The sequence below is a fragment of the Trichosurus vulpecula genome, chromosome 1, assembly GCF_011100635.1.
Source record: "Trichosurus vulpecula isolate mTriVul1 chromosome 1, mTriVul1.pri, whole genome shotgun sequence".
Classification (NCBI taxonomy): Eukaryota; Metazoa; Chordata; class Mammalia; order Diprotodontia; family Phalangeridae; genus Trichosurus; species Trichosurus vulpecula.
In genome coordinates this window covers 307025536-307052625 of record NC_050573.1, presented here as the reverse complement: position 1 = coordinate 307052625, position 27090 = coordinate 307025536, and the positions used below count along the sequence as shown (strand labels likewise).

At 36.7% G+C, this 27090-nt stretch overlaps 1 protein-coding gene across 1 annotated transcript; it reads left to right on the top strand.

The window, feature by feature from the left end:
- The first annotated feature begins 506 nt into the window (after positions 1-506).
- LOC118834558 (serpin B6-like) lies at positions 507-10581 on the top strand. Its single transcript, XM_036742010.1, has 6 exons — positions 507-671; positions 3818-3955; positions 4360-4477; positions 6584-6713; positions 6953-7106; positions 10168-10581. The coding sequence occupies exons 1-6, from the start codon at positions 507-509 to the stop codon at positions 10579-10581; spliced, it is 1119 nt and encodes a 372-aa protein (XP_036597905.1).
- The last annotated feature ends 16509 nt before the right edge of the window (positions 10582-27090 follow it).

Sequence of the window (27090 nt, the reverse complement as noted above, 5' to 3'; positions counted from 1 at the left end):
GCTTTCCTTAGAAAAGAAGATCAAAGGACCTGTGTTAGCAGCTCTTCTGTGTGGTCTTGTTGTTGGTTTTTCACCCCTACGGCAGTTGCTAGCAACGTTGTTAGACAGATCTATAACCCGAAAAGACCTTAGAAGTCATCTAGCTTAGGCCTTTCATTTTAGAGATGAGAAAACTGCGGCCAAGAGAGGATATGCTACTTCGCCAAGGTCCCACAGGTAGTAAATGGCAAAAGCAAAATTTGAATGAAGGTGACCTCTCCTGCCTGTATGAGCCCATTGTACTTTAAGCAAATCCCCTTGAGTCACTACAATGCTTGGCAGTCCACCAGGGAAAAAATTTCTTCCTAGTTAAGATATATGCATTTTCTATAGGCTGAAGGTTGGGAAATACTAACTGCAGAGGGAAATAGTTTGAAAATGAATGTGTATTGAGCTTCCAGTATGTGCAAGGTATTTTGTTCCTAAGCCTTGTGTTTATTTCGCATCTTTCTGATCAAGGTTCCACCATGGATTCTTTCACTGAGGCAAACAACATGCTTGCCATTGCCCTTCTGAAAAAGCTTTGCAAAGAAAAAATAGAAAATCTGTTGTTTTCTCCACCAAGCATTTCATTTGCCCTGGCCATGGTTCTCTTGGGAGCAAAGAATGACACTGCAGCCCAAATAGAACAAGTAAGTATGTAAATCACAAAGGAAGGAAAGAGCCAGTCTACTTCCTTCCAAATAAACTGTCAGTGGCTGCTAAGTTATCCCTGGCTCTCCCACAGTTAAAAAAAAAAAAAAACTAGACTCTGGATTGGTGGCATTTTAAAAATTTCATTTTGTGAACTTTAAAAATATTGAAAAGTTTTATCCTTTTCAAAATTCTCTGGGTCTCTTATGGGGGTCGGACAAAAAAAAATAAACTATCCAACTATAGTTACTCCAGACCAATATGCAAGTTACTTCTTGTACTTTGCCGAACCAGAATGGGGCTTCCTCCCAACCCCTTTCAAATACATATTGATAGAATCTTTGAATTTCAGAAGGAAATTTATACTATGGGCTCATAACCATGTTTGAGACTCTAGACCTGGAGTTGCAGAATGGCTGTTCTGCTGGGCTACATCTCAGGAAGGTTTCAGTGGGATGGCCTGCTCCACTTCTCTCTCACACTTGACTTTACAAAGATTCTCAGCCAGTCTTGAATAACATCTCCCTCCTATCTTTCAGGGGTCTGCTAATCTTATATAATTTTCTTCGTGAACATCTTAAAAATAAAATTCTAAGTTCTTTTAAAATTCTTACATCTCGCACAGACTTCTTTATGTATATATTTGATGGTATCTGGTAACTCTCCCTACCTTTATTTTTGTAAGTGCCAATTAACTTTCCTTTCTAATTCTAACTGCATTGATTTTTGTCTGTGCAAAGACTGTGGGTCTTCATAAAAATTGCCTTTTCTAAAAGCATCTTTATAAAAGTTGACTAGATGTTGTGATGTAAAAAATACATCAACAAATGCAAAAAAACATAGTAAGCACACACTTTACTGACTACAACACAAAATTAAAACCAGTAAATGCATTTGAAGAAAGGATTCAAACCTAAATGGAGACTAAATAATCCTAAAGAAGGTGAATCAAAGAACAAATCTGATGATAGTTGTTTCCATATTTAGTTAGGCGGGCCTTCAGGCACACCTGCACCAGCAGTCTGTCCTTCAAGCCTTCCCAGCTTGGTGTTGAACCTCCCAGAGTTCAGGATCCTTTGGCATAGCCTAAGAGAAAGAAGTCATCTAGCCCATCAGACACCAGACGTCAAGGAGTCAATGCAATGGCATTTTGGACTTGAACTAATTTAGCATTATAAGTCAAAGATCTGCAGTGGCAAGAGAAAATTTTAGGTGCACACAGACCCACTTTTAAGTGTTCATACTTATTTTTTGTTCACATGTATATTTTGTTGTAACATAGTAATGCCAGGCAGGGTTTCCCAGTTAAGGAAACATTCAGCAGTAAAATGACTGGACCTCACTTTCCTGTACTGTGGGCAAGCAGTGAAATGACTTTCTTGTATTCAGATAAGTAACAACCTGGAAATGGAACCCAGATTTTCATGACAAAAGACTGGTAATCCTCCAAATTCCTGCTTTTCTATAAACTTATACAAATATATTGAGCATGAATTTAAACTTTGTTTAAATATTTAATGGCAGCCTTTGTAACTTGACAGGGTAAATTTAGGTACTCTTTGATATTCAAGTTCTTCACCATTAAATGGATCTCTATTCTAATAATTCAAGCTTTGGTCAGTTCCATGTACATATTTTTATAACAATCTAATGCAGATGAATTTGACCATCTTTCCTGTTGGCTCTTTTTTTCCCTTCTCCAGTCATAGACTCTTAGAACAAAAAAAGACTCCTTTTTATCCCTTCATTTAATCTTTTTCCAATTACATGTAAAAACAATTTTTTGAGGGGGGAAGGCAGGACAGTTGGGGTTAAGTGACTTGCCCAAGGTGACACAGCTAGTAAGTGTCAAGTGTCTGAGGTCAGATTTGAACTTGGGTTCTCAGACTCCAGAGCCAGTGCTCTACTCACCACACCATCTAGCTACCCCATGTAAAAACAATTTTGACATTCATTTTTTAAAATTTTAAGTTCCAATTCTGCTCTTTAAGAAGTTCATCTCTCCCCTAGACTGTTGTGCCTCTTTTTGCATTTGGCTTATTTTGTTTTTTAAGGTGTTATTTTCTTCAGTATTTTTTTGTGTCTTTTTTATCAAGCTGTTGACATTTTTCACAATTCTTGAGTTCCTTATGAGTTATTTTTCATGTTTGCCTTTTTATGCTTCTCTTGAGTCTTGTATTTGAAAATCAAATTTTCTATTCAACTTTGGTCTTTTCATTAGGAACACTTGAAAGTCCTGTATTTCATTGAATGTCAGTTTTCTCCTGAAGGATTACAATCAGTTTTGTTGGGTACATGATACTTGGTTGTAATTCTATATCCTTTGTCTTCTGGAATATCACATTCCAAACCCTAGCCCTCTGATCCTTTGTTGTGGAAGCTGCTAAATCTTGTGTGACCCTAACTGCGACTCCAGGAAATTTGAATTGTTTCTTTCTGGCTGCTTGCAATATTTTGTCCTTGACCTGGAAGCCCTGGAATTTGTCTATGATATTCCCGGAAGTTTTCATTTTGGGATGTCTTTTAGTTGGTGCTCAGTAGATTCTTTCAATTTCTATTTTACCTTTTGGTTTTAGCATATCAGAGTGATTTTCCTTGATAATTTCTTGAAATATGATATCTAGGCTTTTTTTAAATCACTTTTGACCTTCAAAATAAACAGCTTTCCCTTTCTTCTTACAAATATGCTCAGGTCTCTCTCATTCTGAAAATGCCTTCACTTGACTTGGCCAAGCTACTTCAAGCTACTATCTTCTTCTGTCTGTCGCCAAATTTCTCAAGCAAATGGGCCAGCCCCTACCTCTGTTATTTTGTTTCTGTGGGACAATTCTAATTGAAGTCTGAGTCTAGAGGCGACCCTTGGCTTTGGTGATAGAGCTACTTATGTTTCATTTCTGTGTATTTTTGTGTCCTCCAGAATGACATTGTTCTTTCATATGTTTGGCTTTGCTGGATTTCTTTTCCCCTTTGGGTAAAATATCCCCCTCCTAGGATATGCATATATAGTCAATTTACAATTAACCAGTTTTCTCCATAGTTAAGCAAAGATTGCATGAAGCTTTCACTAAAAAGGTTTTTATTTTCTTATTTGTCAGAGACCAAGTGAAAAAGTTAATGTCCTCTTCTCCCTGCCCCCTTTTCTCAGTTACTTTCTTTAGACAGAGATGGAGACATCAATCTGGGTTTCCAGTCACTTCTCACTGAAATGAACGAACCAATCACTTCATACATGCTTGAAACTACCAACAGAGTCTTTGGAGAAAATGCTCTAAATTTCCTCCCAGTAAGTCATGTGTTTCTACTTAGTCATAAAATGGTAATGAGGAATGGAAATGAAAACTGATATTTGATGAAGAAAATGAGATCTAAGTCTTAGATTAGATCAACCCTCTCTCCACTATGCCTTGCTGCTTCTGCTTAGATACTATGTGGCATTAAAATGTAATTTGAATGAACATTGTATGGGAAAAGTAAAATGGAATATAACTTCTCCCCAGGAGACTTCTTTTTAAATAGGCTATGAACATATGGTTAAGAAGTGATTTTGTTCATTGGGAATTTCTGTGTGTGTATTTCTGTTAAGATATTCAGAATAAAAAATATATATTCCTAAATATTGTTTTTTTGTTCCTTCTTAGAAATGGGTCAATGTCTCTGACCTTTTTTTTTTTCCCCGCCCTCTTCCAGTCCTTTAAAGAATCCTGTGAAAAATTCTACAGTTCGGTACTGGAAGATCTTTGCTTTTCTGAAAATGCAGAGGCTATGAGGAAACACATAAATGCTTGGGTAGCAGAGAACACCAAAGGTCAAAATTTATCTTTTCATGTTGGCTATGTCAGTAATCTTTTTCAGGAATATCCATAGCAGTTGCTACACTTCACAGAACTGCAAAACCTCAGGGGCTTTCTAGTCCTATCTGCACTTCACCAAGGATCTCTTCCATGACAGATCTGACAAGGGGTCATCTAAGCTTTTCTTGAAGGCATGTAGTAAGAGGTAGCACCCTACCCCATGAAGTGACCCATTCCATCTTCAGAGAGCTATAATTCTTAGGAAGTTGTTATTACAGAGAACCCAAATATCTCATTGCACCTTCTGTCCTTGGGTGGTCTTACATTTTTCACCCACATCACAACTGTCTGGTGGCTTCTGGCACCAGTGATCAAATACAGCGATGCCTGTAAGCTTCTAGGGTACTTCTAGAAGCTCCACCAAATTTTCCTACCCTGTTTTACCATAGCAATCTCTTCAATCACTGATATCCATGTCATGTCCTCCATTCCAGACAGGCTGATGCTGAGGTATTCGTATACGATCATCCCTTTCCCACTTTCTATACTTTGTTTACCCTGTTTGCCCGTACTGGGAACAACCTACATTCTCCTACCAGTTTTTTGTCACTTAATGCTTCAGAGTTTGTTCTTGGTAAGTCAGATCCAAGTTACCTCTGGTTGTGTCCAGCATATTATTGGTTTATCATATTGCACATTTGTATATCTTTTCTGTATTTATTGATGGGAAGGAAACAAACATATCTTAAGCTCTTACTCTTTGCCAGGCACTGTGATAAGTTTTCCAATTATTATCTCATTTGGTCTTCGTGGCAACCCTGTGAGGTAAATGTTATTACGATTCCCATTCTACAGTTGAGGAAATGGAGGCAGAAGCTATAATTTGCCTGGGGTCATACATCACAAGTGTCTGAGGCTGGATTTGAACAAAGGTCTTCTTGACTCCTGGCCCAATTTTTTATCCACTTTACCATCTACCTGCCCCAATAGATGATGGAGGACTAAGGTCTCAATCTAATGTCGCACCATGGAATAGAGATGTTACCCTGAGTTCTTGGAAGTAACACAACATGTAGCCAGCCCTGCTAAGCTGACAGTGGTTGGAGTTCGGGTCCAGGGAGTCTGGCTGTCTGTTATCCAAGGGCCAATATAACTAAGTTCTGAGAAACTCATCTCAGAAGTTTGCCAACTAAGATACAATTTGTTTTTTAAAGCCACTTAAGTTTAAGGGAAAATTAGTCTGTGTCCATGGAGGGAACACAGATTGTTAAAACACTGAAGTATGCATTTTATTTTATTTGCATATATTATGCATCTTTCTATATCTCTTTTGATTTAAGATAGTAGGAACTATATCCAATAAAAATCTCTGCTTTCTAATACAGTATCATTGGGTGATGCGGTGGATAGAATGTTGAACTTGTAGTCAGGAAGACTTGAATTCAAATTCTGCCTCAGATACTTAATAACTATATGACCCTGGGAAAGCCCTTTTTTTTTTTTTAATCAGGCTCAGTTTTCCCTTGTATTAAATAGGGAAAATAACAGCACCTACCTGACAGGTTTGTGTGGATCTAATGAGATAATAGATATAAAATGGATTATATATTTAAGTGTTGTATAAATGTGGGTTACTGTTATTATACATGAAAGTATTTTATGACAATGAAGATTTTTTTTTCTTCAAATTTAAATGTTCAGAGCTGGGTATGTTGGCACATGCCTGCAGTCCCTGTTGCTGGGAAGTCTGAAGCTGGTGGATATCTTAATCTCATGAATTTTGAACTGCAATAGAGCTAAAAAGAAATCACGTATCCATTCTAAGTTTACACCAGTAAGGCAAGCCCCCAGTAATAGAGGGCCACCAGGTTGCCTAAGGTGAGGTGAATCCATCCAGGTTGGAAAAATAGAGAAAGTTAAAGATTCCATGCTGATCATGAGAAGCTGTAGCATTTCTAGTCTGGGTAAGATAGGGAAGTCTGGCTCTTTCATTCAGATATCAAATTAACTTAGAAACAAAGTATTTGGTGCTCAGTCTAGGATCTTTTATATATGTCATGCCAAAGTTTATCAACAGATGTATATCTAGGAATGAAACATATTTTCTAAATTTCTTAAAGGTAAAATTTTAGAGGCTGTACCTGAGAATACAGTTAATCCACTTACCCTATTGATCTTTGTGAATGCCATCAACTTTAACTTAAAATGGAGGACTGATCCTGTGCCAATTAAGAGAGTCCTTAGAAGTCAAAGATTCAGAAAGGTAGGCTGGACAAGGAGGGTGAAGGAAGGGATTTAAAGATAACCTAGAACTGTCATGAGGGAATACATTGAAAGCAACTGCAATGTGTCTTTATTTGAGAAGATAAATGACTTTTAAATTAATTAAATTTAAATTTAAAACTTCAGACATTTTTAATAAGCTATTTTTGCTTTTTACTTGTTCCTTTCCATATTCTGGCTTTGATCAAATGTTCATTTGTTTCTTTTAAGCAAGGGCACAGAATGTCACAGATTATGGTGAATCAAGAGATGTTTCTGGGATTCTATATAGAAGAGCTAGGTGCTAATGTTTGTATATGTACATATAAAGGAATGGATTGGAATATTATCTTAGTGCTTCCTGTTGATGATGGCCAAAAGGTAAGCCTCGATGGATACAATGACAACTTGGCATTCTTATACTTGCTTATTCCAATTGCTCTTTTTTATTGTAGAATTGTAAAAACAGAAAGTGGATATGATATCCATTCTCTCATGTTGATCTTTCAAAAGGCAAGGGGTGTAGTTAATGTTTTTTTTTTAATACCAACTCAGTTCCTGATGTAAGGCACTGTTCTTTATTGCAAGACTCAAAATATTGTTGGATTTAGAAAAAAAAAATTGAATGTATTTGCTCAAAAAGAAAGATATTACATTATTACATTCATTTCAAAAGAAAAAAGAAAGGAGGAGAATCATCCTTAGGGATGAAATAGCTTTAGATTAGCTGTAGGGGCAGAGGTAAAGAAAGAAACATATAACATTTTATGAATTTATGAAACATAAATTTAGCCTGACACTTGTGAAAAATTTCTGGTTTCTGAAACCCAGAAGGTACCCAAAAACATAGGTTCAAATTTCAACTCAGAGACTTATTAGATGTGAGACCCTGGGCAAGTCACCTAAACTTTGCCTATCTCCTCAGCTGTAAAATGGGCATAGTAAGGGTTGTTTTGAAGGGTTGTTGTGAAGATAAAATGAGATATTTATGAAGAACTTAGCAGAATGCCCAGCAAGTAGTAAGTGCTATATAAATGTTTATTTGCTTCTTTTCCCCTTCCCCTTTAGAGGCAATACCAGTTATAGATGGCACAATGACTTATAACACAAACACACATACTTTCTCTGCCTCTCTTCCCCCTGCCTCTCTTCCCCCTGCCTCTCTTCCCCCTGCCTCTCTTCCCCCTGCCTCTCTTCCCCCTGCCTCTCTTCCCCCTGCCTCTCTTCCCCCTGCCTCTCTTCCCCCTGCCTCTCTTCCCCCTGCCTCTCTTCCCCCTGCCTCTCTTCCCCCTGCCTCTCTTCCCCCTGCCTCTCTTCCCCCTGCCTCTCTTCCCCCTGCCTCTCTTCCCCCTGCCTCTCTTCCCCCTGCCTCTCTTCCCCCTGCCTCTCTTCCCCCTGCCTCTCTTCCCCCTGCCTCTCTTCCCCCTGCCCCTCTCCCCACCCCCACCACCCCAACCCTGACTTCTCACAGGGTAACTGTTTTAGCCTTATCTTCAATATTTTCTTTCAGTTGTGGATTTCAAGGTCTTAGCCTTTCTGCTGTAAATGAAGTATCAGGTCTCATGGAGTCAGTTATCTATCTTTAGGCACTGTTTCTATTTCTTCTTTACTATTTGAAAGTAAAGCTGGACTTTTGGCAAAAGTGTAAAGTCTCGTCCTCAACTTCTAGCTTCCTATTTCTAAACTCTGTCAACCAATGTAGAACTTTCTCCACATTTCAAAAGTAAAACCTTCTTTTCCTTCTATCAAAACCAGAGACAAATCCAAGGTTGACCATTCTAGCTGTTGAATGAAGATACTTTAACTATATCCTGTTCAAATAAAAGTACAGATTTACTTCATTATTTTATTCCTTTGACCTTTGCGTAAGGAATGAAAATGGTCTTCTCTTGTCACAAAACAAATTTCTGGCAACAATAAGCATTTGAAGAAATGAACAGGAGTAAGCTTTTAGGGAGACCTGAAATGATTCAAGGCCTATCCAGTGGGACCTTAGGATAAACCAGACTTAGCCATTTCAGGATGACTTTAAAGGGAGAGAATATGAAGTCTCTTATAACTAGACAACTTTCTGGGGCTGAAGAAGCATCATCAGCTATTTCTAGGTCTGAAAGTCCACTTTTAAACAGTCTGCCAAGAAGACCTCCTTTCTCTAGACATTTGTTAACACAGGCAGTGATTTCTGACAAGTGGAATACATCTGGCAGGCTGGCAGAGAGAACAATGGGGCGAAGATGCTGCTGCAGATCTATCTTTCATGCATTCAAAAGAAAACGATGCTTGTATTTATCAAAGAACACAATAAGCATTAACTAGATAATTTCCCTTTATAGAGAAGGCATAATTAAGAGATTATCTGGAAAAGCATCCATATACATGAATTCAACACTGTGTCAGAAATAGCAGTAGCTTTTTCATTTGCCATTTTTTAGGCCAAGTTGAGATCACAGAGGGAGAGAATGTAAAGTATTTATCAGACCTGAGGAAAATCACTTCAGCCTTCTGGTCCTTCTTGGCCTCATCTGTAAAATGATGTTATCGCTGAGGTAATTCCCTGCTCTAAATATTAATCCTAGGATCCCTTTTGTCGCCATTATTTTGGCAATTGAATCTGTTATTTCATTGACAAAGAAAGCCACCATCTGGTAAACTCCTCTACCAGGGAAGATCAACATGTAGTCTGCAAGGCAGAATGTTAGAAAGTTGCCTGTGGTACTGAGAAGTTAAGGCATTTGTCCAGAGAGTACATGTCAGAGATAGGACTTAACTAATAAATCCAAACTCCAAGAACGGCTTTCTACTTACTACACCATGTTGTCTTTTGGATCTTTTCTTTTTAATATTGAAAAACATAAGCTACGAAAAACAACTGAACGAGAATTTAGTAAGATCTTACTACATTTCAAGAACTGTGCTTAAGTACTGGGGACACAAAGATAACAATAGTCTCTGCTCTCAAGGAGCTCACAAACTAATGGGGGAGAAAGTAAGGCCAAAATCGTACAATAGCATATGAAGATATGTAGGGTGCTAGGTATGTGGTTTCCAACAACAATTTACTAAGTGCCTGCTGTGTGTAACACAATAATAGTGTTATCTCTCCTTAGCTATCCTGCCCACCTTCAAGAGTTCCTTTAGAGCAACAGAAAACTTTAAAATCCTTAAGCCTTTCTTCAATTCCTCTTCCCCTTGTGTAGTTATATCTATTTAAATATAGTCCCACAGGATAGTGATGGTTGTATTTTGGGAGATGAAAGCATTGGCCAGAGGTTGGAAGGAAGGAAGCAAGGGAAGTATCCAGTAAAGCATGTTTGACAAATACACCAAAATTGCAACAGACCCTGGGGAGGCAGTTATTTTCTAGCTGCATAGTGGAAAGAGTATGAACATATGGGGCTATGCAGGCAGCTTGATCTTGGAATTTTCAATTCTTTTCTTCCAGATGGAAAAAGAGCTTACCTATGAAACATTTATAACTTGGACGAAACCAGAAGTGCTGGAGTTGATGGAAATTCTTAGCAAACGATTGTTCATCCCTAAAATTAAGATAGAGGTGTCTTATGACATGGTTCACATTCTCTGCAGTTTAGGAATGTCTGATGCCTTTCTTGAGGATAAGGCTGACTTTTCTGGACTGTCCGTACTCAAAGATTTCCACCTATTAAGTGTTTTTCACTCATCTTCCCTGGAATTCAGTGACGAAGGTATTGAAGCATCTGCTGTCACTGTAGCAACAGAGTTACCGGGAACTGCAAAGGAGGAAGAAGGATTTAAGCATCATAGTTTATTTCTTTTCTTTATCTGGAGCCAAAAAATTAAGAGCATCCTATTCTGTGGTAGACTTTGCACTCCCTGAAGAGATGCAGTTACTCTCCCCAAAGCATTGCTATTTCTGCTACTTCCCTGCCTCTCTCTTGTTAAGCTGTATATGGATGCTATGTGTGTATGCAGTTTGTGGTGAACTTATCAATGGGCAATATGTTAGGAAAGAAAAATTAGTTAAGTATTTCATTATGAAACACTGCACATGGACTATATAACCCTATACATCTTCATCCTTACTGAAATATACCCACTTACTGGCAGACTCTAGGGCAGGGGTAGGAAAATTGTGGCCTCAAGGCCACATGTGGCCTGCTCTGGGGTCAAGGCCAGGAGTGTGAAAACAGGCTAGAAGGAAAAAAAAAGTCTATCCTAGGGTCAGTTGGGTAGAAGGGTCTAAGGCTGTTAGCAAATATACTCTCCTCTTTTTTATGCTCTTCCCAATAGATAATACTTTCATAAAATCCTTGTTGGCTGATCACTAAGTCAATCTGGCAAATACCACTATTTTGAGCACCTGTACCTTTGCTCTTTTGAGATCAAATGGCAGAATGAGATGTGCTGTGTATGACTGAATTCTATGCTTTCAGCATGGATTAGTAGGAAAGGTGAGATGAGAACCGAATTTCTCCTTGGAACCTTTACAAGATTTTGCTTAAAGGAACTATTGACAACCAACATAATTAACTGGTTACAAGTCCAAACAGAGAAAATGATATACACACCTATACATATGTGTATGTATACATATATCCCTAATCAGTCAGCTGATAAGCATTTATTAAGTGCTCATTATATGCCAGCCACTAAGCCAAGTGCTTAGGATACAAAGGAAGACAAAAACAATCCCTGCACTGAAGGAGCTCACAGTCTAAGTGGGGAGACAACATGCAAACAACTATGTCTAATCAAGATATATATGGGATAAGTTGGAGATTATCAACAGAAAAAAGGAACTAGCATTAATGGAGATTGGGAACTACTTCTTGAAGAAGGTGGGTATACAGCTGGAACTTAAAGGATGCCAGAGGACAGGCAGTGGAGCTGGAGACAGGGAGAGTTCCAGATTAAAGTGACAGTCGGTGAAAATACACATAAGAAAATGTCTTCTTTGAGTATGAGCAAAGAGGCCAGTGTCACTAGATCACAGAGTATATGGAGGAAAGCAAGGTGTTAGAAGACTCAAAAGAAGATGATTTGATATTTCATCCTGGAAGTGACAGAAAACCACTAGAGTTTGCTGAGTGGGGGGAAGGGAAAGGTGACATGGTGAGATCTGTGCTTTAGGATGAATAAAGAATTGACTGAAGTGAGTACAGATTTTAGGCAGGGACATTAACCAGAAGGCTATTGCAATATTCTAGACTTGAGGTAAAAATATCAGCAAGAAAATTACAGGAACATGTTTTATAGATTACATACTATTACTGTGGTTTTATATCAGGAATATAGAATTGGTTCAGTATTAAGAAAATGAGAAACAACAAGAATATGTAACTGTATCAATGAGCATATACAAATTTTTAACAAAATATATCACCCATTCCCATTTTAAAATTCACACACACTAGAAAACATTAGAATAAATTGACCTTTGCTTAATATGTTAAATAGTTTACATTTATAATCAAGAGTTAGCATGATAAATAATGGCGATAAACTAGAATCGATTCCAATAAGTCCATAGGTGAACCAACAAAGTCTATTGTCACCACTTCTATATATTGTTAGAATTGTATATTTCCCCTTCCCTCCCCCCCTCTCCCCCTGGTTAGAAATGTTATCTATGGTAATAAGACAAGAAAAGAAATTAAGTGAATAAGCACAGACAAGAAATAAAAGAAATTACCACTTTTTACAGATAATGATATGTACTTAGAGAATCCTAAAGAGTTAACTAAAATTAATTGAAAGAATAACTTTCATCAAAGTAAGAGGATACACACACTCACATAGCATTTCTTCATATTATAAGAGAGAAGTTTCACTTAACTACAAAATGTATAAATTACTTGGGAGTCTACCTACTAAGAAATATAAAGGAACTATAAGAATACAAAAGCAAAATACTGTGCATAGAAATAAAGACATGTCTAAATAATTGGAGGAACATCAATTTCTCATGGGTAAGGTGAGACAGTGGATAGCACACTGGGCCTAGAGTCAGTACAGTCCTGAGTTCAAATCCAACCTCTACCATTTATTACCTGTGTGACCTTGGGAAAGTCACTTCACCTCTTGCTTGCCTCACTTTCCTCATCTGGGGATATCTGGATCACTTCCTTAAAATGATCTACTAGAGAAGGAAATAGCAAACTGTCCATTATCTTTGCCAAGAAAACCCCACAGGGGTCACAAAGGGTCAAACACAACTGAATGACTGAACAATAACAAGTTGAGACAATAAAGATGATAATGCCTAAAGTTATGTACTTGTTCAGTGCCATACCCATCAAACTACCCATTGATTATTTTATAGAACTAGAAAAAATGAAAATGAAATTCACCAAGAGAGACAAAACATCAAGAAGAATCTTAAGGAAAATAATTTTAAAAGTATGAAGAAAGGGGGACTAGCAGAATCACATTTCAAACCAAGTTACAAAGCAGTAATCATCAGAACAATTTGGGTTAAAAAATAGTCACTGATTAATGAAAAATATTAAGTATACAATCTATAAAAGCAAATGAACACAATAACCTAGTGTCTGATAAAGAGTCTACCACCATTTGACAAAAACTGCTTTTAAAAAAAACCCTAAAACTAGACAGTGACCTGGCAGAAATTGGGTTTAAACTAAGAACTCACACCATATACTAAGATGAGCTCCAAACAGACGTATGACTTAGATACAAAAGGTCACATCATAAACAAATTAGAGGAACATGGGAGAAATTACCCTTGAAGTCTATAGATGGGGGAAGAATTCACGGCCAAACAAAGGATAGAGAAGAACATAAAAGATAAAATAGTTCACTTTGTATAAAATTATCAAGTTTTTGCACAAATAAAATGCAGCTAAAACTAGAAGGGAAATCATTCACTTGGGAAAAAAATTTTGCAGCAAGTTTCTCTGAAAAAAAAACTTATTCCTAAGATACATAAAGGACTGATTCAAATGTATAAGAATAAAGACCATTCCCCAATAAATAAAAGATGGAAGGATATGAACAGGCAGTTCTCAATAAAAGAAATTAAAACTCTCTAGTCATAATGAACAGAAAGTATAAATCACTAATAATTAGAGAAGGGTAAATTAAAACAGTCCTAAGGTTCCATCTCACACCTATCAGAATGACAAAAAAGAAGGGAAAAAGACAAATGATGGAACATCTGCAGGAAAACAGGCACATTGATGCACTGTTGATGGAGCTATGAACTGGTCTGCCATTCTGGAAAGCAATTTAGAACTATGTTCCAAAAATTACTAAACTGCTCAAAAGTGATCAAAAAGAAGAGGGAAAAGTCCTTATGTATAAACGTATTAATAGAACTTCTTTTTTAGTGACAAAAAATGGTAACTAAGGAAATGTCCACCTATTGGGGAATAGCTGAAAAAATTATGTCATTTTAATGCAATGGTATCTAATAGTGCCATAAAGAAATAAAAGAAGATATAGTTTCAGGAAAACCTGGGAATACTTGTATGAACTAATGCAGTGTGAAGTAAGTAGAACTAGGAAACAATTTATACTATAATGTCAACATTATAAAAACAAACAATTCTGAAATACTTAAGACCTCTGATCAAGGAAGACATCAATTATGATTCCAGAGAACTGGTGGTGAAGAATACTGTCCACCTCAATAGAGAGGTGATAAATTAATATCTTATCTATTTCTATTACATCTATAAATATAATATTTGGAAGTAGTCAATGGAGGGATTTGTCTTGCTTGACTATGCTTATTTACTAAAAGGATTTTGTATTTCTTTCTCCCCTACCTCCCAGTGGGGAAGAAGGCAAGGTAGGAAGGCAAAAAAATTCTTTGAGATTGGAAAAAGAATTTTAATTGTAAACATATTTTAAAAGCCAGTAACAAACATATTCTTCAAAACTTTGATGCAGTACAATCAGTAACTAATACATGTCAGGAAGTCAAAAGATACAGACTTACATGTAGATTTCATAATGACATGTTGAATGAGCAGATAATCAAAAATCAAATAATAGAATTAATAAATAACTAGGTGAAACATAGTTATGAGACAGCATAGCAAAATTTCTGGCATTCAGCTAAGTGTCCTCCGAGGAATGATTATGTTTCTGAAAAATATGCATCAAGTTGGGTTTTTTTTTTAATGAGACTGATGAACTCTATATGCAGTTTTAAAATCTGCTCATTCAACATGTCGTTATGAAATCTACATGTAAATCTGTATCTTTTGACTTCCTGACATGTATTAGTTACTGATTGTACTGCATTAAAGTTTGTGAAGAATATGTTTGTTACTGGCTTTTAAAATATGTTTAATCCTAAAATAAACAAAAAAGAGATAAAATGGAAAATTTCAAGAGGAATAGATAAAATGGAAACATTTTGAAGAACCTAACACTGAATAGTATTAAAGGTGTAGACCTTCTGGTAATTAATACTTCAAGGAGGATTTAATTATCTACTCCACCTAAGCATCCTTGCTTACTGGCATGTTTTGTATGTTCATACTACAATTGTGCTCCCATCTCCCAATGATAACTTGGCTTCTACAGCTCTTCAGTTTCTGCATGAGTTCCCCTATAGATCATATGGCTTTTTATATATGCTCTCACATGAAACTTGAACTTAATTACTGCTTAAGAAGGAATAATCCTGCAGATAGCTTGTGCATCCACTCAAACACAGTACGCTAATCATAGGTTCCATAAAAAACTTCCTCTGGAGTGAGACTTCCACTGTTTAGACAAAGTTACTCTCAAATTCAACCTTATGACTAAACACCAAGAAGCAGATGATGTTTAATGTTTTACTTAATTTCCATATGCTTGACTTTTCTTTTTCCTCTTTTTGGCTCAGACTTATAATATCATCACAGTAGGGCAGATTCACAGAAGCGAAACTCCTTTCACCCGTGCAAGTTAGCAATTCAGTAAATCATAGTTTGAGAGAGTTGCACTAAGTGACTTTTTTAGGCACACACAGCTATTATTTGACAAAAGCAACATTTGGACCCAAATCTTCCCAACACCAAGACTTATTTGCTCTCTATCAACTACAACAAGCTGCCTCTCTATGATTAGATACCAGCATGAAGTAGTTATGATAAATTCCTGACAATTGCTAAATGGGAAAGAAGTATACATATTTCTCAGCTGTTTATGACACCACAAAATTTGACCATGTTCTAGGGCATAAAAACTCAAACAAATGCAGAAAAGCATAAATATTAAATACATTCTTTACTGACAATAGCCAATAAAAACATAATCAATAACTGTACTTTGAAGAAAGAATTTTAATCCAAACAGAGACTAAATTTTAATCCTAAAGAATTTGTAAGTCAAAGAAGAAATTATAGAAACATTACTTTTACTAAGAAAACAACAAGATAACTTATTAAATTTTGGAACACAACTAAAGCAGAACTTTGGGGAAATGTTGTATCACTTAACACCTTTGTCAACAAAAAAAGAATGGAAAAATGAATTGGGCATGAACCACTCAAGTTAATTAAAATTAATTGAAACAATGGCATCAATAAAATAGCAGGAAACAAAACCCACCCAAATTATATCCTTTTCTGAATCTTAATAAAATTAACTAGGAAGAAATGGGAAAAAAGAAAAGCAATTCAAAACAGACACAGAATATGTAAAATATTTGGCAGTCTGCCCATGACATGCATGAGAATTATATGAATACAACCATAAAACTCTTTAGAGAAATTTCTGTTCACTGTTTGGTTGGGTAAATGAGTTTCCTCACCTTTTGTTGCAAAACACTGAATATTTAGTTACTAGAATATAAGTACTTGGAGGTTAAGGACTGTTTCACTTTTATTTCTTTATCTCTAGCACTTAGTACAGTGCCTGCTTGTGCATTGATTCGTTGATTGACTATGTATAGGCTATAACCAATTCCTGATTGTTACCACTTAAAGGATCTTATATTCCACAAAAAAGATTAAGTCTCCCCCCGCCACCCCAAAACTAACATCATTGGAAATTTTGGGAGCTGTTGGATATTAAAGAAGCAAAATGTGACTGTTCCCAGAGAAAGAATGTTCATTTGTTCTATGTAAATGCCAGATGTTCAGAGAATGATGAGAGAGCACCTGTGTAAGGAATTAGTCAAACTTTGATTCTTGCCTTCCACCTTTTCATTCAGTAAGAACAAAAAACTGGATCATCTAATCAGGGCAGCCTAAGAAAAGTAAAATAAATACACTCATTCTCATTCCACGATAAAACTGAGTCATTCTAGGCTCAGTAACTAATCTCTCTATAGCTTAATAGAGAAGTCAAGTTGTGGGCTTGGCTCTCACCGTTGAGCCCACTCCCATGTGTTGGGGCAGTTTACCCTCATTGAGGAAGATGAAGAAGAGGAGAGGAGGAGGAGGAGCAGGAAGAGAAGGAGGGGAAGGAGGAGTTTACTAAACTAAAAGAGTTTATTAATGACTTTTTAAATCCTTTGACTAGCTGGACCATCTCCACAGGAGAACAATCCAAAGACATGGAACTCAAAACCATAAAAGAATTGGTTAAAGGAGCCAATAATGGTTAGTCTTTGAAAGAGAAGCCTTAGGATGACATGATAGCTACCTTCAAATCATCCACACCTATATAGAACTTTTTGGTTTTACAAAGTGCTTACTTCACAACAACCTTATGGGGTAGGAAATATCAGAGGAGTAACTAGGGTAAATAGGAGTAAATAGGGCTTTGGTCCAGGTATCAAGAGTAGCCAATAGCCAGAAGAACAATTGTTCCCCACAGAGGTTATCAAAGTCTATTTAATACAATTGTCCCCACTCTCTCATTCAGAAGCAGAAACCACTCCTAAGAATTTCATGACCATGACACCATTCTCATAAACCTCCAGGACTCTTCAGGGGGATAGGCCACCTCCTCTCCCAGTAGGAGTTCACCTGTCCAAGTCAGACTGCTTTCCCTTCCCCATAGATGAATTTGCCCTGTCTGCCAGAATTTTTGCTTAGATGATACCATATTAGCAACTGAAGGGTTATGTTCTAGATGGAATAGACTTGTTTTGTTTGGTCTTAGAGGTATTAACTAAAATCAATGTGTAGAAATCGGAGAAAGGCAGATTTTGGGGGGAAATTCCTAATGATTAAAGCTAATAAAAATGGGAACAGGCTACCATGGTAAGTAGTGAGTTACCCATCAATAGTCCTTTTCAAGCAGGGCAGAGTGTTGAGGAAATTTTGGCTCATAGGTGTATTAGCATAGGTTACCTCCAAGCTCCCTTCCAACTCTGAGGTGCTGTAACAACAGTATTACCAGTAGCTGCCATGGAGGTGTAAGACCAATAACATCAGCACACAGGAGGGCTACTAGCACAAATTTTTTGATCTGCTTTTCAAAGGAAAGCAACTTTAAGGGGTTTACAATCTCACTTTAATTAAACATACGTATATCATTCACTTAGTTCAGGGGAAAAAGTCAGCACCCTGAACTTCTGAGAAAACACAAACAGAAATTACAGGCAGAAATTATATAAACACAGCAAATAACACAAATGAGCAGACAGGGCTTCTGTCTGTCCAAAGCAATACATACATAGTTACCAAAGAGAGAAGCACCAACATCTGGGTTTTCAAAGCCAGGGGCCTCCTTAATGGCTACCCAGAGTCTCGTCTGGCCAAATCACATGAACACTCTTCCAATGAGTGAGCCCCCAAAACAAAATGCTAACCTCAGTGTACATATATATACTTTTTTAGGGTCAGCCCACAGAGGGCATCACAACTGTGTGACTCAAACTCATATGACCTAGACTTTCTTGAGACTTATGCAGGTCATCAAAGACTCTTGATTCAGTCAAAGACTTCTGAGTCAAACAAAGGCAAGACTCAATCAAAGGCACGACTTTGCCTTAGTGCTGAGAAGCACTCCAAAAGAAAAAAACAGCAAAAAGTCCCACCTTGCTTGCCATTACAGGTGCTACAATTCTACAACTATTTCAAAACAGAGGTTGGACAAAGTAAATTTTAAAAGCCTTATTCAATTCTAGGATTGTATGATTCCATTTTCAGGGTTTTCTCTTTATTTTAGGTCAGCAAAGCACCTCATATTGACATGTTCACAGTAGCCATTTGATAGTTTTAGTGATTGATCTAAACATAAATTAGAGATTAGCTATTAATGGCCCATTTCTTTAAGATTACTAATAGGATGAGAAGGCACAGAGAGGTTGCCATTAGTATCAGCAGTATCTGATAAAACTATGAATACAATAAATATGAAGGTCTTCAAGTCAAGTCCTTGAGATACAAATATTTTGTTGACATTGTTCCTATAGCTTAAGCCACTAATACGCACCAAATGGTTAAGAAGTTACTATACTAGTTAGCCTCAGGTCCAAGGCATCATAAAACAAGCATATACAATCTGACAGAATTATGGTACCTATACAAACCTGAAGAAAGACAGTCAAGAAAGGCAAAATGGAAATATATATATACACACACACATATATATATACACACATACACATATGTGTGTGTGTGTGTGTGTATATATATGTATGTATATATATATATATGTGTGTGTGTATATATATGTATGTGTATGCGTATATATATATATGTGTATATAAAACTATGGGGAGTGAATATGTAAATATATAGTCAATGTTTATTAAGAATTTACTATGTGCCTTGCTCTAGGTTAAGTGCTAGGGATACAAAGGGAGGCAAAAGACAGTCCCTGCCTTCAAGGAGCTCACAGTCTAATGAGAGATATAACATGCAAACTACAATACAGAGTCAAACCATAAACACTTTAAATTGGAAATAATCCACAAAGGGAGGCCATTAGAATTAAGAATGATTGGAGAGGGTGGAGCCAAGATAGCAGAGTAAGGCAGAACTTGCATGAATTCTCCCAAGTTCACCCCCTAATAACTATAAAATAATGCCTCAACATGAATTGTGGAGTGGCAGAACCAACAAAAGGATGGAGTAAAACAATTTTCCATTCCAAGACAACTTAGAAGGTTGGCAAGAAAGGTCTTGTTTCACAGGAGCAAAAGGGGAGTGCAGTCTAGCACAGGTAGCATCCAGACAAGCCAGAAGTTAGGCCCCAATTGCCAGGATAGGCCAGAAGTGAGGCCCTGGGGCCCCCAGTGCCACTGAGTGGTGAGGCCCCCAGCCTGGCTCAGCAGTGAAGCCCCACAGCCCTAGCCCCCACTGCAGCCCAGCAGTGCGGTCCCCTGCCCTGGCACAGCCCAATGGTGAGGCCCTGCAGCTCTTGTTGGAGCCCAGTAGTAAGGTCCCATACCACCATGCAAGAAGCTTGGGACAATACCCCCTACAACACTAGAGCAGAGTCCAACTTTAACATATAAGTCACTGAAGAAAATAATTCCTTAAAAATTAGAATTGGGCAAGTGAAAGGTAATGACTTGTAGCAACAATCTGCTAGCAGCTGCTATAGGGGTGTAAGACCTGCCAACAACCGGCACACAGAAAGCTGCCAACACAGGTTCTCTGATCTGCTTTACTAAGGAAAGTAACTTTAAGGGATTAACAATCCCAGTTTAATCAAACATACATATCATTCACTTAGTTCAGGGGGAAAAGATCAGCCCCCTGAACTTCAAGGCAAATACAAACAGAAATTACAAACATCAACAGACAGACCTTGTCTGATTCAAATCACAATTCATAGTTACCAGAGAAACACCAATATCTGGGTGGCAAAGCTGGGGGGCAGTTGCAGCTTGCCCAGAGTCTCAACACTCTTTCCATGACTGTGCCCCAAAAGTCAAAGGCCAAGCTCTCCTCAATTATATCCTGTTCAGAGCCCTGAGGGCTCTGACCTCACCCAGGCTGGGTGTGGGAAAGTTCCCCATCCCCAGGATCACATCATATACAAATCAATGACTCCCAGTTGTCTCAGCGCTGAGAAATACTCCAAGACAAAAAGATCCCACTTTATCTGCCCCATTCAAACAAAGGCCAGAATCATTAAAGACACTTAAGAGAAGAACACCAAAAAGTCCCACCTTAATTACTATTACATGACTTCATGAGAAAACAAGAAACAAACAAAATCAAAAGAATGAAAAACTAGGAAAAAATATACAACATTTCATTGGAAGAACAACTGACCTAGAAAATAGATTGAGCAAAGGTAATTTAAGAATCATTGGACTACCTGAAAGCTATGAACAAAAAATGACCTGGACATCATTTTTCAAGAATTTATCAAGAAAAACTGCCCTGATATTCTAGACTCAAGGGTAAAATAGAAATTGAAAGAAGCTATTGCCCACCTCCTGAAAGAGATCCACAAATGAAAACTCCCAAGAATATGATAGCTAAATTCCAGAGCTCCCTTGACCCAGAGGTCAAGGAGAAAATATTGTAAGCAGTCAGAAAGAAATGACTCAAATATCATGGAGCAACAGTCAGGATTAAACAGGATTTAGCAGCTTCTACATTAAAGGATTGAAAGGCTTCTAATACAATATTCTGGAAGGCAAAAGAGCAAGGATTACAACCAAGAATTACCTGCCCAGTGAAACTGGGTACAATCCTTCAGGGGAAAAATAGATCTTCAATGAAATAGAGGACTTTCAAGCAAATCTGATGAAAAGACTAGAGCTGAAGAATTTTTTTTTCAAATACAAGATTCAAGAGAATCATAAAAAGGTAAACAGGAAAGAGAAAACACAACAGATTCAATAAGGTTAAATTATTTACATCCCTACACAGGAGGATGACACTTGTAACTCTTTAGAACTTTATCACTATTAGAGCAGTAAGGAGGAATATACATAGACAGCAGGTGCAGGTATAAGTTGACTACGATGTCATGATACAAAAAAAATGAAGGGGTGAGAAAGGATTGCACTGTGAGAAGAGGGAAGGAAGAGGTAGGATTGGATAAATTATCTCACATGAAAAGGCATGAAAGAGCTATTACAGTGAAGGGAAAGATGAGGGGGTGGCAGGCAATGTTTCAACCTTATTCTCATCAGAATTGGCTCAAACAGGAAATAACATACACACTCAGTTGGATAAAGAAATGTATTTCACCCAACAGGGAAGTAGGAAAGGAGGAGGGCATAAGAAGGGGTGGGTAAAAGATAAAAGAGAAGGCAGATTGGGAAAGGTGGTGGTCAGAAACAAAACATTTGTGAGGAGGGACAGGGTGAAAGGAGAGAGAGAGACAGAGACAGAGAAGGATAAACAGGAGAAAAATAGGATGAAAAGAAATACACAGTAATCACATATTTGGATGTGAAAGGGATGAACACATTCATAAAACAGAAGTGAATAACAGAGAAGATTAAAAAAACAGAATCCTACAACATGTTGTTTACAAAAAACACATTTGAAGAGAGAGACACACACAGAGTGAGGATAAAAGGCTGGAGAAGAATCTATTATGTTTCAGCTGAAGTAAAAAAAAAAGTAGAGGTAACAATCATGGAGGCAGCTAGGTGGTGCAGTGAGTAGAGCACCTGCCTTGGAGTCAGAAGGACCTGAGTTCAAATCCAGCCTCAGGCACTTGACATACTTACTAGCTGTGTGATCCTGGGTAAGTCACTTAACCCCAGTTGCCCACAAAAAAATCATCTCAGACAAAGCAAAAACAAAAATAGATCTAATGAAAAGATAAAGAAGGACACTATAGCTTGCTAAAAGGTATCATAGATAATGAAATAATATAAATACTAAATGTATATGCATTAAATGGTATATCATCTGAATTTTTAAAGAAGTTAAATGAGCTACAGGAGGAAGTAGACAGTAAAACTATACTAGTGGAGGACCTCAACTTTCCCCTCTCAGAACTAGATAAATCTACCCAAAATAAATAAATAAATAAATAAACCAGAAAGAAATTAAGGAGGTGAATAGAATTTTAGAAAATTTAGATATGATAGACATGTGGCAAAAACTGAATGGGAATAGAAAGGAACATACCTTTTCCTCAGAAGTCCATGGCATCTAAACAAAAATAGACTATGTTAGGGCATAAAAAAACCATATAACTAAATGCAGCAAAGTGGAAATATTAAATGCATCCTATTCAGATCACAACGCATTAAAATTACATTCCATAAAGGGTCATAGAAAGACAGATTAGGATAGTTCTGAATCACACAATATAACAGACTCTCCTTATTTAGTTCTAATTAATTTTAAAGAAATATGGATCAAAGAACAAATAATAGAAACAATAATTTCATTAAAGAGAAAGACAAACAATGAGACAACATACCAAAATTTATGGGAAAGAGCCAAAGCAATACTTAGGGGGAAATTTATATTTCTGAATGTTTATGTCAATAAAACAGAGAAAGAGCAGATCATTGAATTAAGCATGCACTTTTAAAAAAAAGAACTAGAAAAAGAACAAATTAAAAATCCCCAATTAAATACCAAATTGGAAGTCCTGAAGATCAGAGAGAGTAATACACCTGAAAGAAAGAAAACCATTGAACTAATAAATAAAACAAGAGGCTAGTTTTATTTAAAAACAACAACAACAAATAAATAGATAAACCTTTGGTTAATTTGATTTAAAAAAGGAAAGAAGAAAGCCAAATTACCATCATCAAAAATGAAAGAGATAAATTCATCACCAATCAAGAGGAAATAATTGCAATCATTTGGAGCCATTTTGCCCAATTATATGCCAATAATTATGACAATCTAAGTGAAATGGATAAATGTTTTAAAAAATATATATAAATTGCCCAGATTAACAGAAGAGGAAATGGAATACTTAAATAATTCCATTTTAGAAAAAGAAATTGAGCAAGTCATCAATGAACTTTCTAAGAAGAAGTCACCAAGGTGTAGAGCCAATGCAGTACTCACGGACTCTCCTCATTGAAGGCAGAACCAAAACATTTATTCAAACACCAGAAAGCCAAATCTCTCATAGTAACAAAGAAATCTATGCACATTAGCAATGCAAGGGGCACCCACATCCCCAAGCCTTCCCTCTGTTAGGGCCCCCCACAAACACCCTCAAGCAAAATCACTCCCTAGCTTGAGCTCACTCTGGCTGCTGCTCTCTCTGCCTCCTCTCTCTCCTCAAGCTGCAGCAACCTTGGACTTCTTGCTCCACCCTTTCCTACTCCACCTTTTGGGCAAGCTCCTCCCACCACAGGCTTATGTAATGCAGGCTTCCATGTGACCCAGGCAGGTCACATGGGCCTATTAAGGATGGGAAACATCTTCCCATTTACATTACCAATACATAGGGCCAGATGAATTCACAAGTGAATTCTACTAAATATTTGAGGAACAATTAATCCCAATACTATATAAACTATTTGAAAAAAAATAGGCAAAGAAGGAGTTTTACCAAATCCATTATATGTCACAAATATGGTGCTGATACCTAAACTAGGAAGTGCAAAAACAGAGACAGAAAACTAGAGACCAATTTCTCTAATGAATATTGATGCAAAAATTTGAAATAACATACCAGCAAGGAGATTACAGTAAAGCATCATAAGGATACATAGATTATGAGCAGGTGGGATTCATACCAGGAATGCAGAGCTGGTTCAACATTTGTAAAACCAACAAAGTCCAGCAGTGAGAGATACAAAGAGAAATTCTATTTTAAAATAACTGTAGACAGTATAAAATACTTGGGAGTCTACTTGCCAAGATAAACCCAGGAACTATATGAACACAAATTATAATACATTTTTCCCACAAATAATGTCAGATCTAAGAAACTGGAAAATATTAATTTTTCCTGAGTTGACAGAACCAATATAATAAAAATGACAATTCTATCTAAATTAATTTACTTATTCAGTGGCATAGCAATCAAACTACCAAAAATTATTTTATAGAGCTTGAAAAAATGGTTTAAAAAATTCTTCTGGAAAAACAAAAGGTCAAGAATATTAAGGAAATCAATTAAATAAAAAAGGAAAGGAAGGTGGCCTAGCCATACTAGATCTCACATTGTATTATAAAGTGGTAATCATCAAAACAATCTAGTACTGGCTAAGAAATAGTATTGTGGATCAGTGGAATAGATTAGGTATACATTGTAGTAAACGACCATAGTAATTTCATGTTTGATAAACCCCATCTGAGATTTTGGGGACAAGAACTCACTATATTTCACAAAAACTGCTGGGAAAACTGCAAAGCAATATGGTAGAAACTAGGTGATGACCAACACCTCATACTGTATACCAACATAAGGTCAAATGAGGCACATGATTTAGACACCAAAAGTGATACCCTGGGCAAATTAGAGGAGCATGATTGATAAGGGAAGAAATTTGGAATCAAACAAGAAATAAAAAGCATTATGAAATGTAAAATGGATAATTTTGATTATATTAAATTAAAAAGGTTTTGCACAAACAAAATTAATGCAATGAAAATTAGATGGAAAGCAGAAAACTGGGAAAAACTTTTATAGAAAGTGTCTTTAATAAAAAGCCTCATTACTCAAATATATAGAGAACTGAGTCAGATTTATAAGCATAAAAGTCACTCCCCAATTGATAAATAGTAAAATGATATGAACAGGTAATTTTTAGACAAAGAAATCAAAGCTGTCTTATAAAAAATGCTCTGAATCTTAATCTATTGATTAGAGGGATGCAAATTAAAACAACCCTGAGGTATCACTTCATACCTATCAGATTGGCTAATATGACAGAAAAGGAAAATGATAAATGTTGGAGGGGATGTGGAAAAATTAGGACATTAATGCATTGTTGGTGGAATTATGAACTGATCCAACCATTCTGGAGAGCAATTTGGAACTGTTCCCAAAGTGCTATAAAACTGTGCATACCTTTTGAGCCAGCAATACCACTACTAGGTCTATATTGCAAAGAGATTTTTTAAAAGGAGAAAGGACCTATTTGTATGAGGGTATTTACAGCAGCTTTTTTTAATGGTGGCTAAGAATTGGAAATTGAGGGGGTACCCATCAACTGGGAAATGGCTGAACAAGTTGTGGTATATGATTTTAATGCAATACTATTGTGCTGTAAGAAATGATGAGCAGAATGATTTCAGAAAAACCTGGAAAGACTTACATGAACTGATGCAGAGTGAAATGAGCAGAACCAGGAGAACATCATATACAGTAACAGCAATATTGTAGGATGATCAATTGTGAATGACTTAGCTATTTTCATCAATGCAGTGATCCAAGAAAATCCCAAAGGACTCATAATGAAAAATGTCCTCAGTCTCCAGAGAAAGAACTGATGCCATCTGAATACACACCAAAACTTGCCTTCTTTCTCATTCTTTCTTACTTCTACAAAATGACTAATATGTAAATATGTTTTACATGATTGCACATGTATAACCTACATCAGATTGCTTACCATTTCAGGGAGGGGGCAGAGGAGGGAGGAATTGAATTTGGAACTCAAAACAAAAAAAAAAAGAATGTTAAAAGTGTTTTTAGATGTAATTGGAAAATAAATATTATTTTTTAAAATGATATCTGCTTCCAGAGAAAGAACTGGATACAGATCAAACCATACTATTTTCATTTTTATCTTTTGCTTTTTTTTTGATTTGAGGTTTCTTCCACAAAATGACTAATATGGAAATATGTTTTACACGATTGTGCAGGTATAACCTATACCAGATTGCTTACCTTCTTGGGGGGAGGGAGGGAAATAATTTGGAATTAAAAAAAAACTTTAAAATTGTTTTTACATTTAATTGGGGAAAATAAAATATTATTTTAAAAAGAATTAAGGATAACTGATTAAGACTGCCTCTAGAAGTGAAAATTTAGCTGAAACTTGAAAGAAGTTAGGGAAACTAGGAGATGGAGATGAGGAAGGAGAACATTACAGACATGACAGGCAGCCAGTAAAAACGCTCAAGAGTTAGGAGATGGAATGTATCCTATGTGAGGGACAGCAGGTTAGTATCACTGGATTGCAGTGTATTTGGAAGGGAAACAAGTGTAAGAAGACTTGCAATGCAGAAGGTAGGGTGCAGGTTTTGAAGGACTTTAAAACCAAACAAGATTTTATCTTTATATTTTATTGCGGAGGTAACAAACACAGTCTCCCTACACATACACCCATCTATATGTATGTATAGTGAGACAATATAACTATATATAAAAAGAGAGAATGTATAAATAAATTGGAATATAAATACACACACATTTTATACACACACACACACATATAAAGGGAAAGGATCAATGAATGAAAAAGCATTTATTGAGTACTTACTATATGTCAATCACTGTGCTAAATACTAAGGCAGGGGGAGGGGCAAGAGGGGAAGGGCACCACCATTAATGTCGAATCTTAACATACACCCAAAATCTCCCTTTTTAGAAAAAGAGAAACAGAGAAATAGAAAACAGAAAGATATGA